This window comes from Pleuronectes platessa, chromosome 7 (genome assembly GCF_947347685.1).
Source record: "Pleuronectes platessa chromosome 7, fPlePla1.1, whole genome shotgun sequence".
Taxonomy (NCBI): Eukaryota; Metazoa; Chordata; class Actinopteri; order Pleuronectiformes; family Pleuronectidae; genus Pleuronectes; species Pleuronectes platessa.
This window is the reverse complement of record NC_070632.1, coordinates 2,252,806-2,273,797: the sequence shown is the minus strand read 5'-3', so window position 1 is coordinate 2,273,797 and position 20,992 is coordinate 2,252,806. Positions and strand designations below refer to the sequence as shown.

General features: G+C 46.8%; 2 protein-coding genes across 4 annotated transcripts in view; both read left to right on the top strand.

Annotated features, from left to right (window-relative positions):
* Positions 1 to 1,501: 1,501 nt before the first annotated feature.
* On the top strand, positions 1,502 to 13,735 carry tango6 (transport and golgi organization 6 homolog (Drosophila)). 3 transcript variants are annotated; one of them, XR_008339091.1, is made up of 19 exons: positions 1,502 to 1,700; positions 2,711 to 3,366; positions 3,455 to 3,577; positions 3,693 to 3,852; positions 4,166 to 4,272; positions 4,487 to 4,649; positions 5,017 to 5,084; positions 5,265 to 5,377; positions 5,475 to 5,648; positions 5,760 to 5,886; positions 6,034 to 6,237; positions 7,110 to 7,253; positions 7,359 to 7,886; positions 9,142 to 9,199; positions 9,320 to 9,478; positions 11,592 to 11,743; positions 11,958 to 12,071; positions 12,835 to 13,263; positions 13,419 to 13,735. XR_008339091.1 is itself a non-coding variant. In XM_053426089.1 (18 exons), the coding sequence occupies exons 1-18, from the start codon at positions 1,649 to 1,651 to the stop codon at positions 13,009 to 13,011; spliced, it is 3,279 nt and encodes a 1,092-aa protein (XP_053282064.1). In that variant the 5' UTR covers positions 1,502 to 1,648; the 3' UTR covers positions 13,012 to 13,328. The 3 variants fall into 3 exon arrangements, 1 of the variants encoding a protein (XP_053282064.1); XM_053426089.1 differs by lacking the exon at positions 13,419 to 13,735 and having other exon boundaries at positions 12,835 to 13,328; XR_008339092.1 differs by lacking the exons at positions 11,958 to 12,071; positions 12,835 to 13,263; positions 13,419 to 13,735 and adding an exon at positions 8,745 to 8,907 and having other exon boundaries at positions 11,592 to 11,725.
* Positions 13,736 to 15,770: 2,035 nt separating this feature from the next.
* has3 (hyaluronan synthase 3) overlaps positions 15,771 to 20,992 on the top strand; it is a 9,985-nt gene continuing 4,763 nt past the window's right edge. Inside the window, exons 1-3 of the mRNA XM_053426098.1 lie at positions 15,771 to 15,907; positions 20,548 to 20,641; positions 20,733 to 20,992. The exon at positions 20,733 to 20,992 is cut by the window's right edge and continues 291 nt beyond it. Coding sequence (XP_053282073.1) covers positions 20,548 to 20,641; positions 20,733 to 20,992 — 354 coding nt within the window. The 5' untranslated portion in view covers positions 15,771 to 15,907. The remainder of the gene's footprint in view (positions 15,908 to 20,547; positions 20,642 to 20,732) is intronic.

Here is a 20,992-nt window from a genome sequence, read left to right as displayed (position 1 = left end):
ATCAAGGATATGTCAGTGGCCCTGAGAACAGTCAATATGGAAGCTATGAAGCATCTGCTCCAGGTAACAATTATGGTGGTGAAGCTGCAGGAAGTGAGTCTTATGCAGCCTCTGCGTATGACGCTGCTGCTCCAGCTGACCCCGATGGTGAGCCTGTCGGTATTGACGATTTCCTCCCCGTCGATGAAGACTCCGCCGTTGAAGCTGAAGCTCTGGCCAACGAGGCCTTTGATGCTGCCTTCGAAGCCGCCGAGAACCCTGCGCCATTCTTCAGCGACGTGTCTGATCATGAGCCAGTTTACTCCTTCAGCTCTCGTTCTAAATTCCTTCGAGGAAAAGCAGTGTACTCTCGAAGCCGCTACACCCCAGGAGAGCCTGCTGCTCCTCCTCGCATGACACTGCACAAATTCATCAAAAAGTCTGGGTAGAGCGGCTCTGCTGACCCTCGAGTCAAATGTGGGTTCTAAATGCAACACTCTTAGTATCTACTATATTATCCTGTCTGTTAGTTGACTAACTCTGTCTCTACCTTTTCAGTTATCCATGGTTGACTGCCTCTCTGCTGCCTCTGCCACATCAAGATCTGTGTAAACCTCCTCGGTATCTTCTACCTTCGACCGGTTGACTTCCTCTTGTCTTTACCTTGCAGGTCTTGGGTGTTTGCTGCAGATCTGATGTGAATAAATGGTTTAAAACTAAAAAGCTGTTTCCTGCTGAATTTTTACTGAAGTTTAGTAAAACTGTTGACTACATTAATTTCTTTCTTCTCAAGGTCCGTTTTAATATTTTATTAAAACACCATGACATTAACTGTCTGGTTAAACAGCCATGGATTAGTTCATATAAACTGCATAGCCATGATGGACAGCGTTTTGCTGAACATCCTACTTTACTACTAAACTTTCTAACAAACGACACATTAATTGTAACACGAAACACTTTCAAATGCCACACTGATAAGTTGACACAAGGTCAAGTTTCTGATGTGAACATCTAAATTTGATAAATCTAAATGTATATGGCTTTGATCTGAACTTAGTCTGAGGTCTGAATCTAACTTCATGAATATGTTGCAAAGTGAAAGTCAAATGTCAGACTTTAACAAAAATAAATTATACAAAAACAATTGTCTTCAACAATCTCACATTTTTCAATCTCCTTATTAAAGCATCTGTACTGTCAATAAATTCTTTACATGCTTTGTAATCGTTCTGGTGTTTGCATCTCCATTCAGTAAACTTGACTAATTCTGACTGTGTTCTTATGCTCTTCCATATTTCCGGATGCACTATCGTTTTTAAAGTCTTAATATTTACACTGTACGTGTATTTCATCTCACGTTGAGTTTAAGTTTAATTTCCTCCAGTTCTCCATATATTCTCTATTTACTTGTATTGTAATTTCTCTGCAGTGTCGATAAAGTTGATTTTAAAAAGAAAAAAAGCGCTCGTGTCCTCAGCCAATCAGAGGACGATGCACGATGACGTCCAATTCCAGCGCCACTTTGAGACGCTGAAGCTAATGCTTACCGCTACATTACGCCCACAGTTCAACGAGGCTCGTTTAGATGATATATTAAATTATATATATTTTATAATAATTGCTCTAAACTCGCGTGTGACGGTGAAGTTGTTTGTGTGATGGAGAAATGACTTCCGGGTTCCTCGCTGCGATCAGTATCCTCACGAAGCCTCTGAACGGTGAGTTGATGGAAAACTTAAGAGATTGAGACATAAACTGAATTAGTATATAAACTAAAGCTTGAATGGTTAAAGAAACACGTCAGACATGTTCACACGAAGTAAAGTTACCACTGAACACTAGTTTAACAGAAGATACGGATTAAAAGAGCTTTTAAATCAGATTTGATTTGATTTTAAGGAAAGAAACCAGAGAAACAGTTTCAATAACTAAACAAATCAACCTCAGAGTGTTTTTAAAGTGAAACCTTTCTGACATCACGTGAGCATCATGAGGTTTACAGATCTTCATCACACATGTTGAGGGTCAGAGGAACGACTCCCTGTTCTTAACTCCTCTGCTGTGACATGCGTGGGTTTCAATATAGATTCACCATTTTGGTTTTAACTCATAATATTTCAGAGTAACTAATTATGTTCAAGCTGCGTGACAGTAGCAGCGAGGGAGGAAATGGTTCAGAAACCCAAACTGTAAAAGTGCGATACAAAAGTTCACAATCTTTTATTTGTGATACCTGAACTCCAACATGCTGCCTCGTGTAAAAGTCTCATTATTCTACAATTAAATTTTTAAAAAAGCGTCTGTGGCTCAGGAGAAAGATGCTCTGGGAGAAGACACTGAACCCTGAGTTGTCCCAGTGTGTCAGTGATGCGTGATAGAGAAAGTGCTGCACAGAGATGCTCTGTCTAGATGTGTGTCTGTACTGGAAAGAGCTTTGAGTCGAAATCAACACTAGAAAAGCTAGATTGAAGAATACAGACCATTTACCAATTTTAATTTTAATGATTTTTACATTTAATGCGAATCCCTTTATGAATATCTGTGCATTATCCTCTGAGAATTCAGTGAAGAGGAAAAAGAACGATAGTTGTTGATAAGTTTTATGGTGACAGTCACACTGACACAACTTGTCAACAGCATAGAAAGACAATCTACTCTAAACAGTCCTGTACAGATGTGGTCATGCACAGATAATAATGTGGTACTCTTTTTGTGTGGCTTTTTGTAGAGGCGTCTGTGCGTGATGCTCAGTCCTCCCACCAGGAGGCGCTGCTGGCAGTGCTGCAGAACAACAGATCCCTTCTCCTTCAGCAGCTTCAGAGTGAGAGCAGCTTCGAGGAGGTGAAGAAGCTGCGGGAGGAGGTGATGTCAGCGGCGGAGTGGTTGTCCACAGATCCAGAAGATGCCACATGGGGCTTCGTGCAGGAGTGTCTCCTGCTGCTCCTCGCCCTGGCACGACACATTTCTAATGAACTCAAACTGTTCAAGCTGAAAAGTTCCTCTGTGGCCAAAAATGCAACCCCTGAGTTTGCTCCACCTTTACCTCCGGATGTTCTCAGCGTCACGCAGCAGAAGACGCTCAGAGCAGCTCTTCAGTTCGTCGTCTCTCTGGGGCTCTGCCCCTACCTGGCTTCTGGAGTGGGCGTTCCCCTGAGCTGCCGCTCAGCGTTTGGAGCCATGGTGGAGAAACTCGTCCGTGGTGGAGCTGTGTCAGCAGGGGGGCGCCGCCTTCTTACCACCACAAACGTCCTGTTGCAGTTGGCAGAGCTGTCATCTTTGGCCACGCTGGTGTTCACACAGCATCTGGGGGATGTGATGGCGGCACTGTGCCAGCTCGGCTACCAGCCGCACCGGGGGGAGAGAGGGGGCACCGAGGAGGAGAAGGTAACACATCTGGATATGGGTTTGTCGTTGCTCGTTTTGAAGGACAATGCTTTTGATGCATGACGTTTCTTGTTTGTCTTCTTATCAGATGCTGGAGCTCAGTGCTGAGGAACGTCGAACCTGCAGGGAGGCTCTGAAAAGCCTTTTAGGAAAAGTCTACCAGCCGATCGTCATCAAGCAGCTGCTGATCCTCCAAGGTGGACCCAGACAGGTGAGGGGGGATATGGTCACATTAGAAGTTAGTGCAGTACATTGTTTCTGCCCCTTATTGTGTAAAATGGTATTGAGTGTTGTATTAGGCTTATGTCTCCTGTGCATCCTTCCAGTCGGGTGCAGCAGGAAGCTCCAGCGGTTCAGGCAGCAGAGCAGCTCTGGGATCAGCTCCGGCCTGGCTGAGGCGTCTGTGTGGTCAGCTGCTGTCTGAGCGCCTGATGCAGCCTAACGGGGTTCAGGCTGTAGTCAGAGCCGTCCTGGAGGGAGGAACCGGTGAGTCATCGGTTAGCACCCCCCCCCCCGCTGTGGAACCCTCTGCCCACTGAACAGATTCACTCTGGAGCTTTATTTAAGTTCCATTCTGTGAAATCTTTAGGAAATGTTCGACTTTTATTTATGCTGACTGTTCTAAATGATTTGATCTTATTGTTTTTTACTTTCGTGCTCATGTTTGCTTGTTTATTTCAATCTAGAGACTAAAGTGAAGGATTGTTTGATTAGTTTTAATGAGTTGTTTATTTGGCTCCTTCTTACTCAACTGTTTCATTGTCTTAATAGCTTGAATCAAACTGTTTCTGTCCACTAGGGGGCGAGTCAGACTGGAGGAAGTGTGACGGTGTGGCCAGGATCTTAGTGGCCTGCCCTCAACAGTCTACCTCAGCAGATAGTTACTACAGACAAGTCTGTCCTCAGGTCAGTTACACACACACACACACAGCCACACACACACACACACACACACACACACACTTATCTCAGCCTGTTTACATTCCTGTGTGAATTTGAACATGTCATAGTTTTACAAATGGCACTGATGGAATTGTTCTGCCGTTAATCCCCCGTCTTGTTTCCGACTCGTCTGATTGGCCGACTGCTCGTGTTTGTTGTCGTCGTTGTTCGGTTGCAGATCCTCCAGCTCCTGCACTTCAAAGACAAGCTGGCGGCACAACAGTTTCAGCTTGTGGCCACCAGGGCGGCGCTCTCCATTGTGCAGGAGAAGCCCAGCTTTGCACATCAGTACCTGCTCACCCCGCTGCTTCAACCTCTTCACCGCTGCACCAGTGCTTCCAGTCAGTAAACTCACTGTTTTATATCCATATGTGTCAGATGTTACATTTAAAAATAGAGTTTTCCCTCCGGGGGCATCTGGAGGTGTTTCAGGTCAGATGAGATTTAACAGCCTCAGTGTGTTGGGGGTCAATCCTGAAGTTTCTCACCAAGTGAACCTCAACAGGAAGCGTTCTGATCGTGAATCTGAAGCACGGAGGCAGCTTGACCTCATGATCTCATCCTCCGAGTCTGACCTAGTTTGTGCATTGAATTCCTATCAGGCAGAAATTGTTGTTGATATCATCCCCTACTCGGAGGACCAGCAGATGAGTAGCAGCAGGGTCAGGTCCCAGCAGGTCTGAGCTGTGTGTGTTTGTGTGTTTGCAGATGAGAGTCGTGACCTTGCTGCTGTGGAGGAGTGGGAGCTGACGCGTTGTGTAGAAGATGTGTACAAGGTGAGGACACACAAAGGCAAACCACACAGTGACGTGCGTTGAAGTTACAGTAACGATCAGAGCTCTGGTCTCATCTGGAGGAGGACGACTCAGCACTTTCCCTGTCTGTAGGTTAATGTTGTGTCACTTTCTTTCACTGTGTCTTCATTGTGTTGTTCTTGTGTCTCTTGTTGCTGTCAGATCTGGGTGGTTGGAAACAGTCCATCAGCGTCTCTTCTCAAAGCTCTAGAGGAAGTTCTGCCCGTTATCTTCACTCTTTTCTGTTTCACCAAGCAGAACGTCTCTCACCTCCGGTAACGTTTCTAACGTGCAGTCAGCTGACACGTGCACGTGATTCAAAATCAGACCTGAAGTACGGGACCGATAATGAGTGTGTGTTGTGTCCCACAGCGCCCCCTGCCAGGACATTGTGTTGTGGTACCTGAGCCACACCGAGGCGTCTGAAGCCCTGTCCGCTCTGAGGCAGCTCTCAGGTCTGCAGGGACAGAAAACAGAAGCAAGCGACTTCTACTTCACCCCAGGAAGTGACGGAGGAGCCAGGTTCGACTCGAGAGAGAACTGCAGGTGAACGACGCAGGAAAGCTTATTAAGATTAAGATTAATAATGACCCATCATCAGCATTAATAGAGCTTCATGTGATGACTGTGTCCTTCTTTCCTCTGATCCTGTGTCAGTGATGAGGACGACGCTCTGTATGAGAAGCTGTCGGGGGAACAGTGGAGGCTGGAGTGTCTCATGCATTTGTTGGCTGAACTCAAAGATAGTGATCTACCTGGAGACTTCTTCCTGGAGCTGCTGCAGGTATACACACACACACACACACACACACACAGATTATGGTTGTATTAAAATTGTATTCTATTGTCCAGTGTTTCTGTTTGTTCTGTCCACGTCGTGGAGAAAGTAAACCTCAGTTTACGTTCCATTGTGTCTTTGCGTCTCCTGCAGGAGCTGACCAGTTGGACGGCTGCTGCAGACGAGGTGAAGAACGACGAAGAGGAGCTGGACGTGTCCACCATGACGCTCCTGGAGGTGGAGCAGGAGGTGCTGGGTCGAGCTGCGAGACAAAGCCTGAGACTTGCTTTACTTCAGGTGCTGGCAATGATGGTTGAGTCTCTGCAGCATAATACACTGCTGAGAAAACCCAACCAGGTGAGTAGGAGGATCACACACTCACACACTCACAGACACACACACACACACACACACACACACACACACACACACACACACACAGGGAGCAGATAAATCAAATGAAAACACTAAGATTACGTATATAAGAGCAGGTCACAGTTATTTGGCTACCACCTTACTAATTTATATTTTTAAACTGATCACTCACTTAAGGACCAGGAGTATTTAACCTCTTCTATTGGCAGTAAAACCCAAACCTACTCCTCAGGAGATCTGTTCACGTCGTGAGCGTCTTTGTCCTTCACGCACTTTCAGTGGTGGATTTGTTTAAGAATTTACATTTAAACTGAGCAGATGCTTCAGGACAAACTGCTTTTTATTGCACTTTCATGTTAACAAATGAGACAAACATCCCTGAAGTGTCTCACGTGTCCACTCGTCCTCCTTGGGACTGCAGTCGTCTTTCTCCTGCACATTTCTGAATCGGTCTGTTCCTGTGGGAGTTCTTGTAAAGGAAACGAGCCACGTTGAGTCATGACGCTGAAAACCAAAATAACCTATTTTCTTTAAGGGGGGGGGGGGGTGGCTGACTGGCATTTTAGGGTCAGCACACTTTCCCTGTAGAGATAAAGAAATATTTGTGGCCTCACTTCATGAGATGATGTTTTATTTTTAGATGTTTCACCTTTTTCATGACTTTACAAGGATCGAATGTTTTCTGGGAATTTCCTGTAAAGCTTTGAAAAAAAAGGTCTTATACTCAAGTCCTCAAGTCCTTATTAAGCTATAATTAAGCTCTAGATGTTTTTAGAATATTTCACTTATCTTAGTTCATTTAAAACATGTCTCTGTTATATTTCTATCCCTGAGTCTGTTCTTCTGTTCTCCAGGTGGTGGACTTCATCGTGACCCTGGTCCAAAGGGCCTGTGTGGGTCTGGATCAGGTCACTGAGCCGAGTCCTGAGAACCCGATAGAGAGTCAGACTCTGAGCATGGGGATCGGTCTGGTGGCCACCCTGCTGTCCGGACCTGAGGTACCACAACCGATAAGATGTTACCACAGATGTTATGACAAAGAAATACAATTGAGGTTTTGTTTTTTAATCTCACTGTCTTCTCCGTCCTCTTTATTTGGACAGCTTGGCGCAGAGGACTACTCTTCCATGTCCAGGCTGCTCTCACCTCTGGAGACACTGTCCCAGAATCACTCTGACGTGGTCGTCCAGCAGCTGGCATCGAACCTCAGAGCCGTCATCGCCACTCACGGTGCCATCAGGCCTGAAGATCTCACTGCTGCTGCTGCCCAGGCCTCCAGAAAACCGGAGACAACAGTCAAGAACACCAACGTGTCTTCTAGGAGAAAGCAAAAGATTCAAACTGAAGGAAGTGACTCAGGTACGAGGCCACGTTCGTCTTCCCAGGACAGAAATCCACCGATCAACCCCCTCATCACACACCCAGTGTCCCCTGGTGGGTCTGTAGCTGGTAAAACTCCACGAGCCGGACGCACCAGTGTCCCATGCTCCTCGACCAAGCCCTTCTCTGATTGGCTGCTGGAGGCGTGTGACCCGGAGGTGCCAACCAGAGCGTTCGCCCTGAGGGTCCTGACCCAGATGGTGCAAAGTGGGAACCCAGAGGTCGTCCAGGCCCAGGAGAAGGTGCTCATGGTGGGTGACTTGTTTATGAGTTTTAACTTTTTAAAATAATTCTTCTTTTAAACATTTGAGAAATATCAAGCCACAAGTTTTTAAACTAGGTCGAGGGAAAGGAAATGAATACAATGGCGAACACAAGTGTGACATTCAGATGATTTGTTTGTTGAGCTAATAGTGAATCAGTTTCCATTCAAAACATATCTGTTAATACATAAGGTGGTGGACGCAGCCTTTAATTGAAATAACAGTTGTGTAGCCTTCGGCTAATTCATGGCATTGTGTTTGTGCGCATCAGGAAAGTGAAGGTTGTGTTTTTATCTGTTGGGCGACAGTGAGCAGACATGTATAATAAATAAGGTGGACGGACGTCTCCCTCAGGGAACAAGGGTTTTACTCCAGGGACTTGTTATGGTGGAGCGGACAAGAAAGGACAAAAGCTCATCTTCTATTCTCTGTTATCACACACACACACACACACACACACACACAGACACACACACACACACACACACACAAACACACACACACAAACACTTGCCGTGTGCACCTCAGATAACCTTCCTTTCTTATTCCTCAATTTTGTGCCAGGGTTGTGTTTGGCTCCTTGATATCTGAAACTCCAGCCTGATCTTTTCAGTTCTGTCAAAGCTCCAACCCCCCCCCCCCCCCCCCCCCCAACACACACACGCACGCACGCACGCACGCACGCACACACACACTTGCATCCACATCTCAAAGGGCCCCTGGCGGCCATGTTTCGATTATTCCCTTTGATGGTTGATCTTATTGTTTTTAATGAATTCAATATTGATCTGCTTTTGCTCCATTGGAAAGATCTTTATTGATGCTGTGTTTGATGTCTTATGGCAGAATATTCCCTCTGCGGGGAAACCAGACTGTGATAAAGATGAATCCTCGAAAGTGAAGCTAAGGCGCTGGTCATGGGTCATAAGCCGCCTCCTCCATGTTAGTAGATGGGACATGGACCTAGCGTCAAATACATGTTTCTCAAAGATGGTTTATATGACGTCAGGTAGTTTGAATCACTCTGATGTTTGTTCAAGTGTTTCTGATAAATTGGGTTTTAATTAGTTATTTGATGATTTCTGGGTAATCGTCGTTCATCTTTATAAACAGTCTATTTTACCTGGGTTTACCAAAAGTCATTTTATTTGTGTGATCTCATTAAGAAGAGATGAAAACATTCTGTCTGTGGTTGGAACAAAGTCTTGTTTGGTGATTTAATCAGTGTTTGTTTCTTCTTCAGCTCTTTTTAGAAAACCTGGAGCACGAGGACTCGTTCATTTACCTTTCAGCCATTCAAGGTAAAGTAACGGCCGAGTCTGGACAAATGTGATGCAGACATTGATTTATAATAATCCATCTACAGAAGTATTTGGTTTGAATCTACTCTCGAAGGTAAACTGAGTGTGACCTGTCTCCAGGTCTGGCTGCGTTGGCGGATTCGTTTCCTGAGAGGATCCTTGAAAGGCTCCTGGAGGACTTCCAGCAGGGCCCCTCACTGCCCACGTCCGACCAGGAGCGCTCCCTGGAGACACGCCTCAAAGTGGGAGAGGTCCTGATGAGGGCGAGCAGAGCCATGGGTGAGACATGTAGCTGAGTCCGACCTTTGACCTGTGGAGGTTGTCAAGTGTTTTTTTTTAAACTTCCCTCATCCGACCTACAGAACATGATATTTGACCTTGTTTGTTAAACTCTGTACGAATGATAGCATCTGTTTTATCATTGAAGTGCTTGTATTATCTGACGTGTGTGTGTGTTTCTCTGTGGTGGGCAGATATCGGCCGGCAGCCACCACACATGAAACCATAAAAGCCACAGTGCCGACTTGTTTAGCAGGCAGAGCTCTGTTCAGTAGGAGCCTGTGTGTCAGAACCTATCCCTGATAGAGAACCCCATTTGGATCTGTTCCCCGGTCTGGTTTTATCTGCCAGATTGCCATCGTACCAGCTCCCTGGGACAATCGGGGGTTTATATCCTTGCTGAGAGATTGGATAGAGCGCAGACGTCCAGAGAGCCCCTGTGTTTGTCTTCAGCTCCCCAGCCGGCAGAGATTTAGCTTTTGCCGGCTGTCATGTGTAAATAGGGTTTTCTTGATGGACTCGGCTGGTGGAGTCAACGTTGAATAACTTCATGTTTGGCCGTGCTGTGCTCTGCACCCAGGTGCTGCTGACTGTACTCTCACGGCCCTGTGAGCTGCTTCAGTGTGCGGAAATGGATTTACTGGATTCACTGAAAGAAAAGAGTCGGTGCACAGAATGACTTTCTCCAGAGAGAGAGAGCTGTGAGGTTTGGTCTGGCAGCGTCACGTCACAACCAGTAGCAACCAGCTTTGTGTTGTTGACCCCACTCGGCTGGGATCGGCTGTAGCTCTCATAGTGAGCCCAGATGGTGGAGACGCTGATGTGAGCTGTGTCAAACCAACAACAACTAAAACATCTTCCTCTGTTCTTTACTGGGACCTTGTCAGGACCAGTAGACCTCATGGGGACCAGTGTCCTGTTCTAATGAAGCTAAATGTAATTTCAGAGGTCGAGTTAAGGTTAGATATGAACTGGTCCTGGACTGGGATAAGGTTAGGTATGAACTGGTCCTGGTTAGGGTTAGATATGAACTGGTCCTGGACTGGGATAAGGTTAGGTATGGACTGGTCCTGGTTAAGTATGAACTGGTCCTTGACTGGGATAAGGTTAGGTATGAACTGGTCCTGGTTAAGGTTAGATATGAACTGGTCCTGGACTGGGATAAGGTTAGGTATGAACTGGTCCTGGTTAAGTATGAACTGGTCCTGGACTGGGATAAGGTTAGGTATGAACTGGTCCTGGACTGGTTAAGGTTAGGTATGGACTGGTCCTGGTTAAGTATGAACTGGTCCTGGACTGGGATAAGGTTTTAGTTCTGCTGTCCACAATGAATGGAGGTCAATGCACAGAACTAAGGATTTTGTGAGCAAACCTTTGTGTTTGTGTTGTTCAGGTATTACTCTTGTTGTGTGACCTAATCTGTTAACACAGTTTAATTCAGGTTTAAGTTAACTGGTTAAACGTGGAATGAATTACTGGAAATCAACATAAGTATATGTAATGTCTTCTGAAGTCATGGAGACACAACTGTGTGTGTGTGATTGTGTGTCAGGCTGTAAATTACTGACTCACACACACAGGGGTTATACAGGTCTTACTACCACCAGTCAGTCAGCTGGTTATCTTCTCTCAGCAGCAGTCGGCTCTGTGCTTTGTGTGTCTGTGTGTGTAGCAGTGTCGCACACAAACAGCTTGTTGAACTGAATCTGACTGAACTCTAAGCAACGACCTCATGATGGGGGATGTGGATTCAAACCTGTGTCCTGAATGTGAAGCTCCTTCTCTGGAGCCTCGTGCCTTTTGTTTTGTGTTTGAGAACTATGGCTTCTCTCTCTCTGCTGATCTGAGGATCTGAGTTATTTGTCTTCCCACAGTTCAAAGAGAGTTCAACATGTTGGCTCCTTAATTATTCTACATTATATTTTATCTCATCTTCCTTGAAACTGTGTAAAGTTTTCTGCTGATGAACAAAACCTGAAATCATAATACAAACCCTTCCTGCAGCTAACGGACAGTCAATAATATTCTCCTGGAGATGTGTGAGAAACCAGTTGACATAAAACCTGATAAATAATTAAGCCTGAGAACTAACCTGGTGGTGTTTGTCCTCCAGGGGAGCTGGCGCCGCACCTCGGCCGTCCTCTGGTGGGCGTCTTCCTGCAGGGAACCAGGGACTCGGACCAAAGCGTCCGGGCCAGCAGTCTGTCCAACCTCGGGGAACTCTGCCAGAAACTGGACTACGCTCTGGGACCACTGGCTCAAGAGGTGAGACGGACCACAGTCACAGGAAACTTCTATCATCAATATTTGGATCAATAGGATCCTGGTATCATCCTCTGCCTCGTCACATGAGGCTGTAATATCCCCATTCTAATCATATTTATTTATTTACTGTAAAAGCCCCTGAGGCTATTTCTGTATGTGTGTATAAAACAGTGTTACTGATTTATCTGTGTTTGTGTGTGTGTGTGTCGCACAGCTGAGCTTGTGTCTGACAGCTCTGATAAAGACGGAGAAGGAGGCAGAGGTGAGGAGAGCTGCTGTTCACGTTATAGCTCTGCTGCTCCGAGGTCTGAGCCACAAAACCACCCAGGTACACACTCACTCTCACAGACACACACACACACACAACTCAACAACACGTGGACAGATTTTTAAAAAATCAATCATTGATCTTAAAATCATTCCCCATCATATGACAACTGAAGTTATGGAGAATTCAGACCTCAGGTATAGTTATTTTTTAAAGTCCATGTATCTCTGCAGGAGTATAAACTATAATATATAAATATAACGTATAAAATATGAAGTTTATTTAGATGTGGTAGTAAAGACGTCACCATGAAGTCCAGTAGTGACATCATATAGCGTAGTAACACAATACAACACAACTTCTTGATCCTGGTTTGATTTCGGGCGATTAAAAGAATAAACATCAAATAGACAAACATCCAGTGAAGCACTGAAGCCACGACGACTCTCATGGGTCCAGCTGCTGGTCCCAGTCACATCCCTGTCATTACTGGGACAGCTGGACAAGGACGGCACCAACATCTGTACGAGGCTAATGAGTGAGAGCAGATGACAGGGAGAGATGGTGTGAGCACAAAGCGACTGGGTGGAGGAGGTGGAGGAGGTGGAGGAGAGAACTGAGGAGGAGTCAGGGAATCAATTCATTCATTTCAAGTCATAAACTCAAACATATTTGAGTTGTGTTGCTTTTTGAAAGTTGAAAAACAGCATTTAAGGATCGACTGAGATCTTATTTTATCATCTGTGATGTGAATGTGGAGAAAAGGTGGAACATAGAAGTAAATCATCCCTCGCTTGTTCCATAATGAGCTCTGTCTCCGCAGGTTCTCAGTGAGGTTCTGTTGGATCTGTACCGAGCTCTGAAGTGGGTTCTGCGCTCGGACCCGGACGACGTCACGGTGCTGCACGCTCAGCTGGCGCTGGAGGAGCTCGATGTCGTGATGAGGAGGTTCATCTTCCCCGAGCAGAAGCTGGAGAAGAAGATCGTCGTCTTACCGTAGAACTGAAGTTTATAAACCCGTCCACAGTTTGACCCCACGGAGGATTTTATATTTATGTGGCGGCTCCGGTTCTGCCTCCACGTGTGAGGTGGACTTTGTGGACACAGAGCAGCAGGAAGACAGAGCATCAGGAAGACAGAGCAGCAGGAAGATAGAGCAGCAGGAAGATAGAGCAGCAGGAAGACAGAGCAGCAGGAAGACAGAGCAGCAGTGAAATCCTGCAGACACGGTGTTAACTGACCGTCAGGAACAGTGAGTCTGCACCCTCATGTTCCACTGTACCACCAGAACCACCACATTAAAGCTTTGAACACATATTCTGCTTTCTATTATTATTATTATTATTAGTAGTAGTAGTAGTAGTAGTAGTGTATGTATATGTGTGTATATATATCTTTATTGGACAGGTCGTCAGCGTATTGAAGACAATCGTTCTTGCTCACCTTCACACCTCGGATATTTTCAAACTGTGATCACGTGTCAACTTAACAGGACGACAGCTGAAGAGCGTTGTCGTCTGAAGTAAATAAAAACAACTCAGTTCCAATGAAACGTCTCATTTCGGTGGCATTTCAAGTTTAAAGGGGCAGTCCCCAGATTTTACCTTTTTAAAGTTGATCCACATGATGGAGCCTGGGATTGGTCACAGAGGGAAACCATGTGAAAACGTGGTGGCCAGCTGTGGATGAAGTGAATCTATAAGAGTTGACCTTTGCTGTGTCAACAAGGTCAAATGTTCTCCAGGAAGGTTTGAACAGAGCGGCGCTCAGGGTCGACTCAGAGGATCGAGACATTCCTTCTTTTGTCTCCTCCATCGGGCGATCGGCTCGTGTGTATGAGTCCTGACCTTCTCTGTGGTCTCTGGCTCTGTGTGAACAAGCAAACACAGGGAGCTTAGGCTTCTTTACACTCCATGAATATCTTCTCCCCCACAGAGTCACGGTATCACCGCGGCAGGACGCCACAGACGCAGGCTCCTTCATCACGTTGGCAGATTCAGGCCACGACGCAGCAACGACTCCTCGGTCCAACCTGTGTTTACACTGAACGCTGTGTGTGTGTGTGTGTGTGTGTGTGTGTGTGTTTACGTCAGAGATGCTTCAAATAACGTTTGGGTTTCTCAGAGTTAATTTCCTTTACATTTAATGATATGAAACTGTGTAGAAGTTGGTTTAAAAGCTTAATGTTGAAGGATATATATCATGTATGATAAACATGTACAAAGTTAAATGTTTCATCCATTTCATTGTAAACACAGACGTGTCTCCACTTCCTCCCTCTGTCCAGAAACATCCCAGTTAGGTCCCATCTGTTAACATGGAGGAAGTGGGGCTTTATGACCTGTACTGCAGCCAGCCACCAGGGCTTGGAGACATTGTCTTTATTTAAAGTGTTTCTCAAATCAGGGGCCGCCTCCTTCAGCCCAGTCATTCGGGAGCTACCTTGAGAGAGCGCCCCCTGGAAGTTACGAGAGAGTGAGTTCTCCCTTTGTTAGAAATTCTCTCAATCAATAATCAATAATGTTTCGTGGAGGTTTGGGAGGTGTGAGCTTTGCCTCCTGTCGGCCTCTGTGACCTCACCTGGCAAAGACATTCACATGTATTTCTGCAGAAGCATAATTTCATATTTTATAAATGATGTTGCATCATGGGAAATGTCAGATCCAGCAGTTTTGCATCTTTCCTGCTCTAGGGTGTGAAAGTCTGGACGTGTGCCGAAGCCCTGAGAGGTCACGGCTCACCAGCGAGCCACAGAGGAGAAGCTGGAGGAGACCACAAGCGTCTTCAGCCTCGTTTCCCCTTCAGAGCTTTTTGTTTTGAGTTACGTGCTTTTTATTACCTGACTTCAATGAAATGTGTTTGAGTGGCTCTGGCAGCCGCGTATCGATTCCCAGGGGCGTTCTGCGATTCGTCTCAGGCTGCCAGCTCGGCTCGGCCGTGGAACCTGCAGGATGTCAGCAGCTCAGCCGGGGAGGAGAGGGAGGGAGGGAAGGTAAATAAGCCCATAAAGGATGCTTTGAGCCGGGTGGAGAGGAGGAGAGGAGAGGGGGGCTCTGGTCAAACAGTCCCCCGGCTTGTTGGGAGGCTGCCGGCTGCATTGCAGAGAGATAGGGAGCTAAGTGGGGTGCTGAGGGAGAGGAGGGGAGCGAGGAGAAAGGGGGGGTTAAAGGAGACAGAGAGAGGAGGTGTGGAGGAGCAGCTCAGCAGTGTTGGATATGCCCGGCCAGCCAGCCGAGCGAGGAGAGAGGGAGAGAAGGATTTAGACTCCAATGCAGAGCGCTGCTGACACTGCAGCACAGGACAGAGGAGGGAGGCTGCTCCGGACCTGAGGACGGTTCACTGCAGGGGACAAAGACCAAATCACACTTGAGAGACGAGGACGGGATCAAGCTCGGCCTGATCTGGTCCTCCATCTTCTCCTTCACCGCCGGTGACCCCGGGCGCATGGTGGAACTCAGGAGCCGGGATGGAGAGCACCGGAGGCAGAGAGCAGGCGAGCCGCTGCCGCCAACCTGTAATCTACAGACGTAAATCTGCTCCAGCATCAGCTGCTGGCTGAGCACCTCTGATCACATCCCAGGCCGGGGGGGCTTCATGCCCCGGGACAGTCCTGGTGGACCGAGGGAGGAGGCAGCGGCGGAGGAGGAGGAGCAGGCGGCGGGGAGGCCGGCCCTGAGAAGTGGTGGAGGGTGGTGGTTTAAGCTGCCGGCTGTATATTTGTATGTGGCATCTCCTGAATTAAGCAAGCTGGAATAAAGATGTAGTGTGAGCCGGTGGAAGGAGGGGGACGGAACAAGGAGCGTGCTGTGCTGAGGAGGGGACAGGGCTGGACGGACGCACCAGGCTGACTGAGATCTGAGGGGAGACCGAGACGGAGGGTCCACTGGCTCAGGAAGGTAAAGCCTTTAATTACATGCTTTGCACTAAGAGACAATATCTGTACAATAGGTTTAGAATTAGGATCTGATGAGGCTGAGTGAAGATCAGGTTGAAATGTGAGTCAAGCTGCAGGATGAGGTGACGGTTGGGGGGAAAAGAGAATGAATGAAACTATTCACCAAGAGACGAACGTGCTCAAGAGGGGCTGAACGGAAAGTTTGACTGAATTTGGAATAAGTGACCTTTGAGCCGAGTTCGACGAGAGCGTGAGGAAGAGAAAATCTACCTTTTTTAATTTAATAATGTCTAACGAGGCTGAAGAAGGTAAAGAAAACTGCTGCTGATGGAAGCTGTAAAACCTGGAGAATAGGTGGTTGTGTGTGTGTGTGTGTCTCTGTGTGTGTGTGTGTGTGTGTGGGTCTCTATTGAGCCTGTGTTGCCTCTGGCGTCTCCTCCATGTGCTGCTCTTGGACGGTGACGGTTGGGAAACGAGCTCCTCGGCTGCGGCTGTTTGTCGTCTGCTGGCGTCTCGGGAGGAAAATGCTCGGCCTGTTTGTTTTTTCCGTGGCTTCAGTGCCGAGCTGGACCTGAGGAAGAGGAGAGAGAGACTTTGTCCTTCATGTAAACCTGCTGAGGTTTGTCAGGCTGCATCAGGTGAAGTGATGAAGATTAAAACGAGCCTTCCTCTCTTTTCTCCCTCTAACAAATGAGACATTTTGCCATGAGCCATAAAGATTCTCCCTCTTTATCTCCTGCTCTGGTTTGACCAGGGTTCTAAGGCAGCTCTCAGATCAGCGAATCATTAGCTCCGTCCGTCTGAACTTTGATTTTCTCCACAACTGCCGGAAATTCAAAGAAGAAAAAACTATACGACTAAAAGTTATTAACTCACCATCTAATTAAAAATTATCTTCCATGTCCTCCAACATTCCTGAATCTTTGAGGTCGCCACTAGAGGGCGGCGTTCATTCAGACTCCTTGTGGACATAGTCAACATGACGCCATTGGGCCCTGATGACATCATCAGTTACTGTTTTACAATTCGCGAGCTAATCCATTGGATTACAAAAAATCTAATCTAATCTGAATACTTTCGGATTAACCCAAAATCAAAATGGAAATAATTTAGATTTATACTAAAAACATCGAGTCGGTCTCAGCTGTCATTTATCTTTCGGATCTTAACTTTTTATTTCGGTCTGTGTCCCGTCTGCTAACATGGAGGAGGCGGGGCTTATACCCTAAGTGCAGCCAGCCACCAGGAGGCGATCAAGATGAGTTGGCTTCACTTTTTGGAGCCGTCATGTCGTCCATCTTGATTCTCACTAATTAAACAACATGGGCGGGGCTAGTTCGTCTGTCCAGGATGTTTTGGCTTCATTCCTGGAAAGTAGGAGGAAGTGGAGACGTGTCATCCATCTTTATTGTGTTAAGCAGTACATGAGTCCTTGTCTCCTTCATGACCCCCCCCTTGCTTCCCCTCCCTCCTCTGTCCCGAGTCCAAACCATCATTCAGCAACACCCCTGACTCCTCCTCCTCCTCCTCCTCCTCCTCCTCCTCCTCCTCCTCCTCCTCCTCACCTGAACTCTCAGTTGATTCAGTCTGATGGATGCAGGGAACTCTTCCCATGAGGCTCTGCCACTCCGGGGAGCCACTGGGAATATTATCACTGATTTAACCTGGAGGTGTTGACTCACTCTGGAATAATTCTTTTCTTTTCTTTACCTTTTTTTTTAAACATATATCGTTATATGTATTGTGCCCTGTTGGGAATTTGGATATTTCTGCGTCCTGGATCCGTCTGTAAAATGCCGACCTGGTCCTGGTCCAGCTTCCTGATCTAGACCTGGACACTTGGACCTCATGTCCACAGGCTCGGTTGCAGGCGGCGTCTCTTTAATATTCACTGAGGATCTGTGGGGAGACTTTACAGCTTCAGGTTTCAGGACACGACGAGGACTTTTTTTACAATGACCAAGGTAATCGTGTTATTTGTGCATTATAAATTATAAAGCGCTGATTATTCAGTCAGTAAAAGGTGCTGCCTACTTTTCCCGCACTGTGCTGGAGTCACTGGTGCAGAAGGGCAGATGTAACCTGGGGCCTAATTGCTCCTGCAACCCCCCCCCCCCCCCCCCCCCCCAAACTGTCCCTCACTAATCCCAGCTCCCAACATGACAACGACCCCTTCCAGAGACTGTGGCCCTGTAATCAAAGAGTCCACACTACTGTCCACTCGTTATCTGCTCCGTGGCCCCGGGGCGTTCAGACCACATCGCCTCCGCTGCCAAACTCCAGCAGGTCTCACACCGAGCGGAGACTCTTTTGTCTTCGGCACAAAATCCCAACAGGAAAAACTGCAAAACATCCCTAACGATGCTTTCTACCAGAGAAACAGGCCGACTGACAGTGTGGAGCAGATCGTCTGGAGGAGCAGGGACAGTGGTTCTGAAAAGAGATTTCCCTTTTAAACTCCAAAAAGCTGAATCGGTAACTGTCTCAGGGACACAGCTCGTGATCTGAACCTATGATCCTTGACATCTGCTGCTGGTTTGGCAATTCATCATCCATCTAGTTGGGAGGACCTTCCCTGTACAAAGGGACATTCAGCTTCTTGTCCTATTTCCAGTCTCCTCCTTTGTGTAGAGGTTGAAGCTGAGGCCACACTTTTACAACCAGGGCTATTAAAACATTATAATTCAATTTAAATTATAATTAACACAGTAACAGAACAGTTAAAGTTACTACCGGGAAAACTAAATCCAAAACAGACAGATGGAGAATGAATGGAAAACAGTCGACTGCAAACCTCAGCAAATATCCTGCAATATTACAGAATACGAAAACTACTCCGCAGCAAAATGTGTTTCTGCACAGCTGTTGAAAACACATTGAAGTCCACGAGATCCAGATTTGTATTTGTATTGGTCACACTCGTATAAATCAGTCCTATGACTATCCCTGATTCTTTTTTAAATCATAATCCATGAACTATAGTAAATTCCTGGATCCATCCTAAACTGAACCGGTTCTTTCTTGGCCCGTGTTCCTTCTTTCACAGAGTTTCCTGGAAATGTAGCTTTTGTGTAATCAAACAAACGGACCGGGGTGAAAGTGTAACCTCCTTATCGGAGGTAATGAAATACCGTCAGTGGAAACCTGTAATTGATGTGATGACACATGAAAACAAACCCTCCAAAAAAAAATCCCAAAAACGTCAATTTAGTGAATCTCCTTTTCTGTCAGAATCTGAGAATCACAGTTCCTCCTGTAGATTCGTGGGGAAAGTGAGTCTTTGCCAGTAAAGGTATATTTGTACGTCCACATCAGAGCTCTGGATACATGTGAGTTCATGGATATAAACATCAGTCTGTCTCTGCTGCCTGGGCCGGGCCAGGTGAGGGCAGGAGGTAATTTCATTAATGAAAGGACGGGATTGTTCCTCTGGTTCAACTGCTCCTGAGCACCGGCCAAATCCTGACGGCCCTTTATTTAGAGCTATTAACCTGGGGAGAGGGAGGAGGAGAGGGAGGAGGAGGAAGGGGAGGGGGGGGCTGAGGGAGGAAGACGAGAGGAAGGAGACGAGAACAGACGTTCAGGAAGTGTTAGTTTGCAAGTTCTTCCATTTAAAGAAAGTTAGATCTGCACTGAAGTCCAGATATTAACTGAAGTGATCCAGATGAGCTGAATGTGAGAATGTAAATGTCTGAGGTAGTTAAATAAAAACACGGGACTTCTTCCTCAATCCCTCAAACAATTTGCTGCTGCAAATGAAAAACAAACTCCGGTAACTTGAAAGATAAATTCCAGGCCCTTATCACCAGAACCTCTCAGAAGTAGTTTTCTTTGCACGTAGACGTTTTGGTCGATGTCTGTGTTCAGCTCCTGAAACATTTTCCTGCTTCCTCTCAAGGATTCACTCAGATATTTCCCGGACACTTTCCCAGAGGCCGGCAGGAAAGTTCCCGACTCGTCCTCACATGCAGCCGCTTCAGGAAAACGTCTGGACTTCAGTTCACGTCCCGAAGCAGCTTCAGTGCTTTAACCTCAATAAAAGTAATTGATGGAGTTTCTTCCTGAAAACAGCAGCGGCAGTAGAACTTGAAATATGACAGACGTGTGTGTGTTGCCTCTCGAGCTGTTTCTCCTTGATGTCAGTGGCTGGTGTGTTTTCAGTCGTCTGAGGCTGATGAAAGGTTTTACAGTGGGAAAAAAAGCAAAACAGGAAATGACACTTGGGTCAACGAATGAGGAGTTACAAGCCTTCAGAGTCCACAGGCTCTCGTCTCACATGCCATGTGTAACCTCACGTGGGAAGTTCGACTCCTTCCCAAAACTTAGGAAGATGCAACCTCCTCCATTAACCCAAAACAAAATCCTTTAATAATGTATGATGTTTCCTGATATTTCCCTAATGGAAGCATGAGTAAGGTAAATAGAATTGGGCCGAGTACAGAACCCTGAGGAACCCTGCCATTAACTTTGTTATTTGTAAAAAATTGAATCTATGTGATAAATAAGATTTAAACCATCTTAGGGTTGTTTGTGATGGTCTTTGGTGTCTAATGCTGCACTAAGATCAAACAAGGACAGAGCTGGCTCCTCTTCCTCTCTGATTCTCTCCTCTTCCTCCTCCTCCTCCTCCTCCTCCTGCAGATGCCCTCCCGCTGCAGGAACACGCTGAACATCGTGGTGACCACCCTCTTCGCTGCGGTGGTCCTCTTCACCATCCTGCTGGCCTACGTCACAGGTTAACACAGAGGGAGCATGTTTATGAGAATTAAAACAAGTGACGCTCCTGTTTTTTAAAACTCATCTCCCCGTGTGTCTTTGATTCAAAGGTTACCAGTTCATCCACACTGAGCAGCACCACCTTTCGTTTGGCCTGTACGGTGCCTTCCTCTCCCTCCACCTCTTCCTCCAGAGCCTCTTCGCCTTCCTGGAGCACCGGAGGATGAGGAGCCCCGCTCGGCCTCAGCACCTCCGTCGCTCCGTGGCCCTCTGCATCGCCGCCTTCCAGGAGGACCCGGACTACCTGAGGAAGTGCCTGCGCAGCATCCGTCGGATCTCCTTCCCCGGCCTCAAGGTGGTGCTGGTGGTG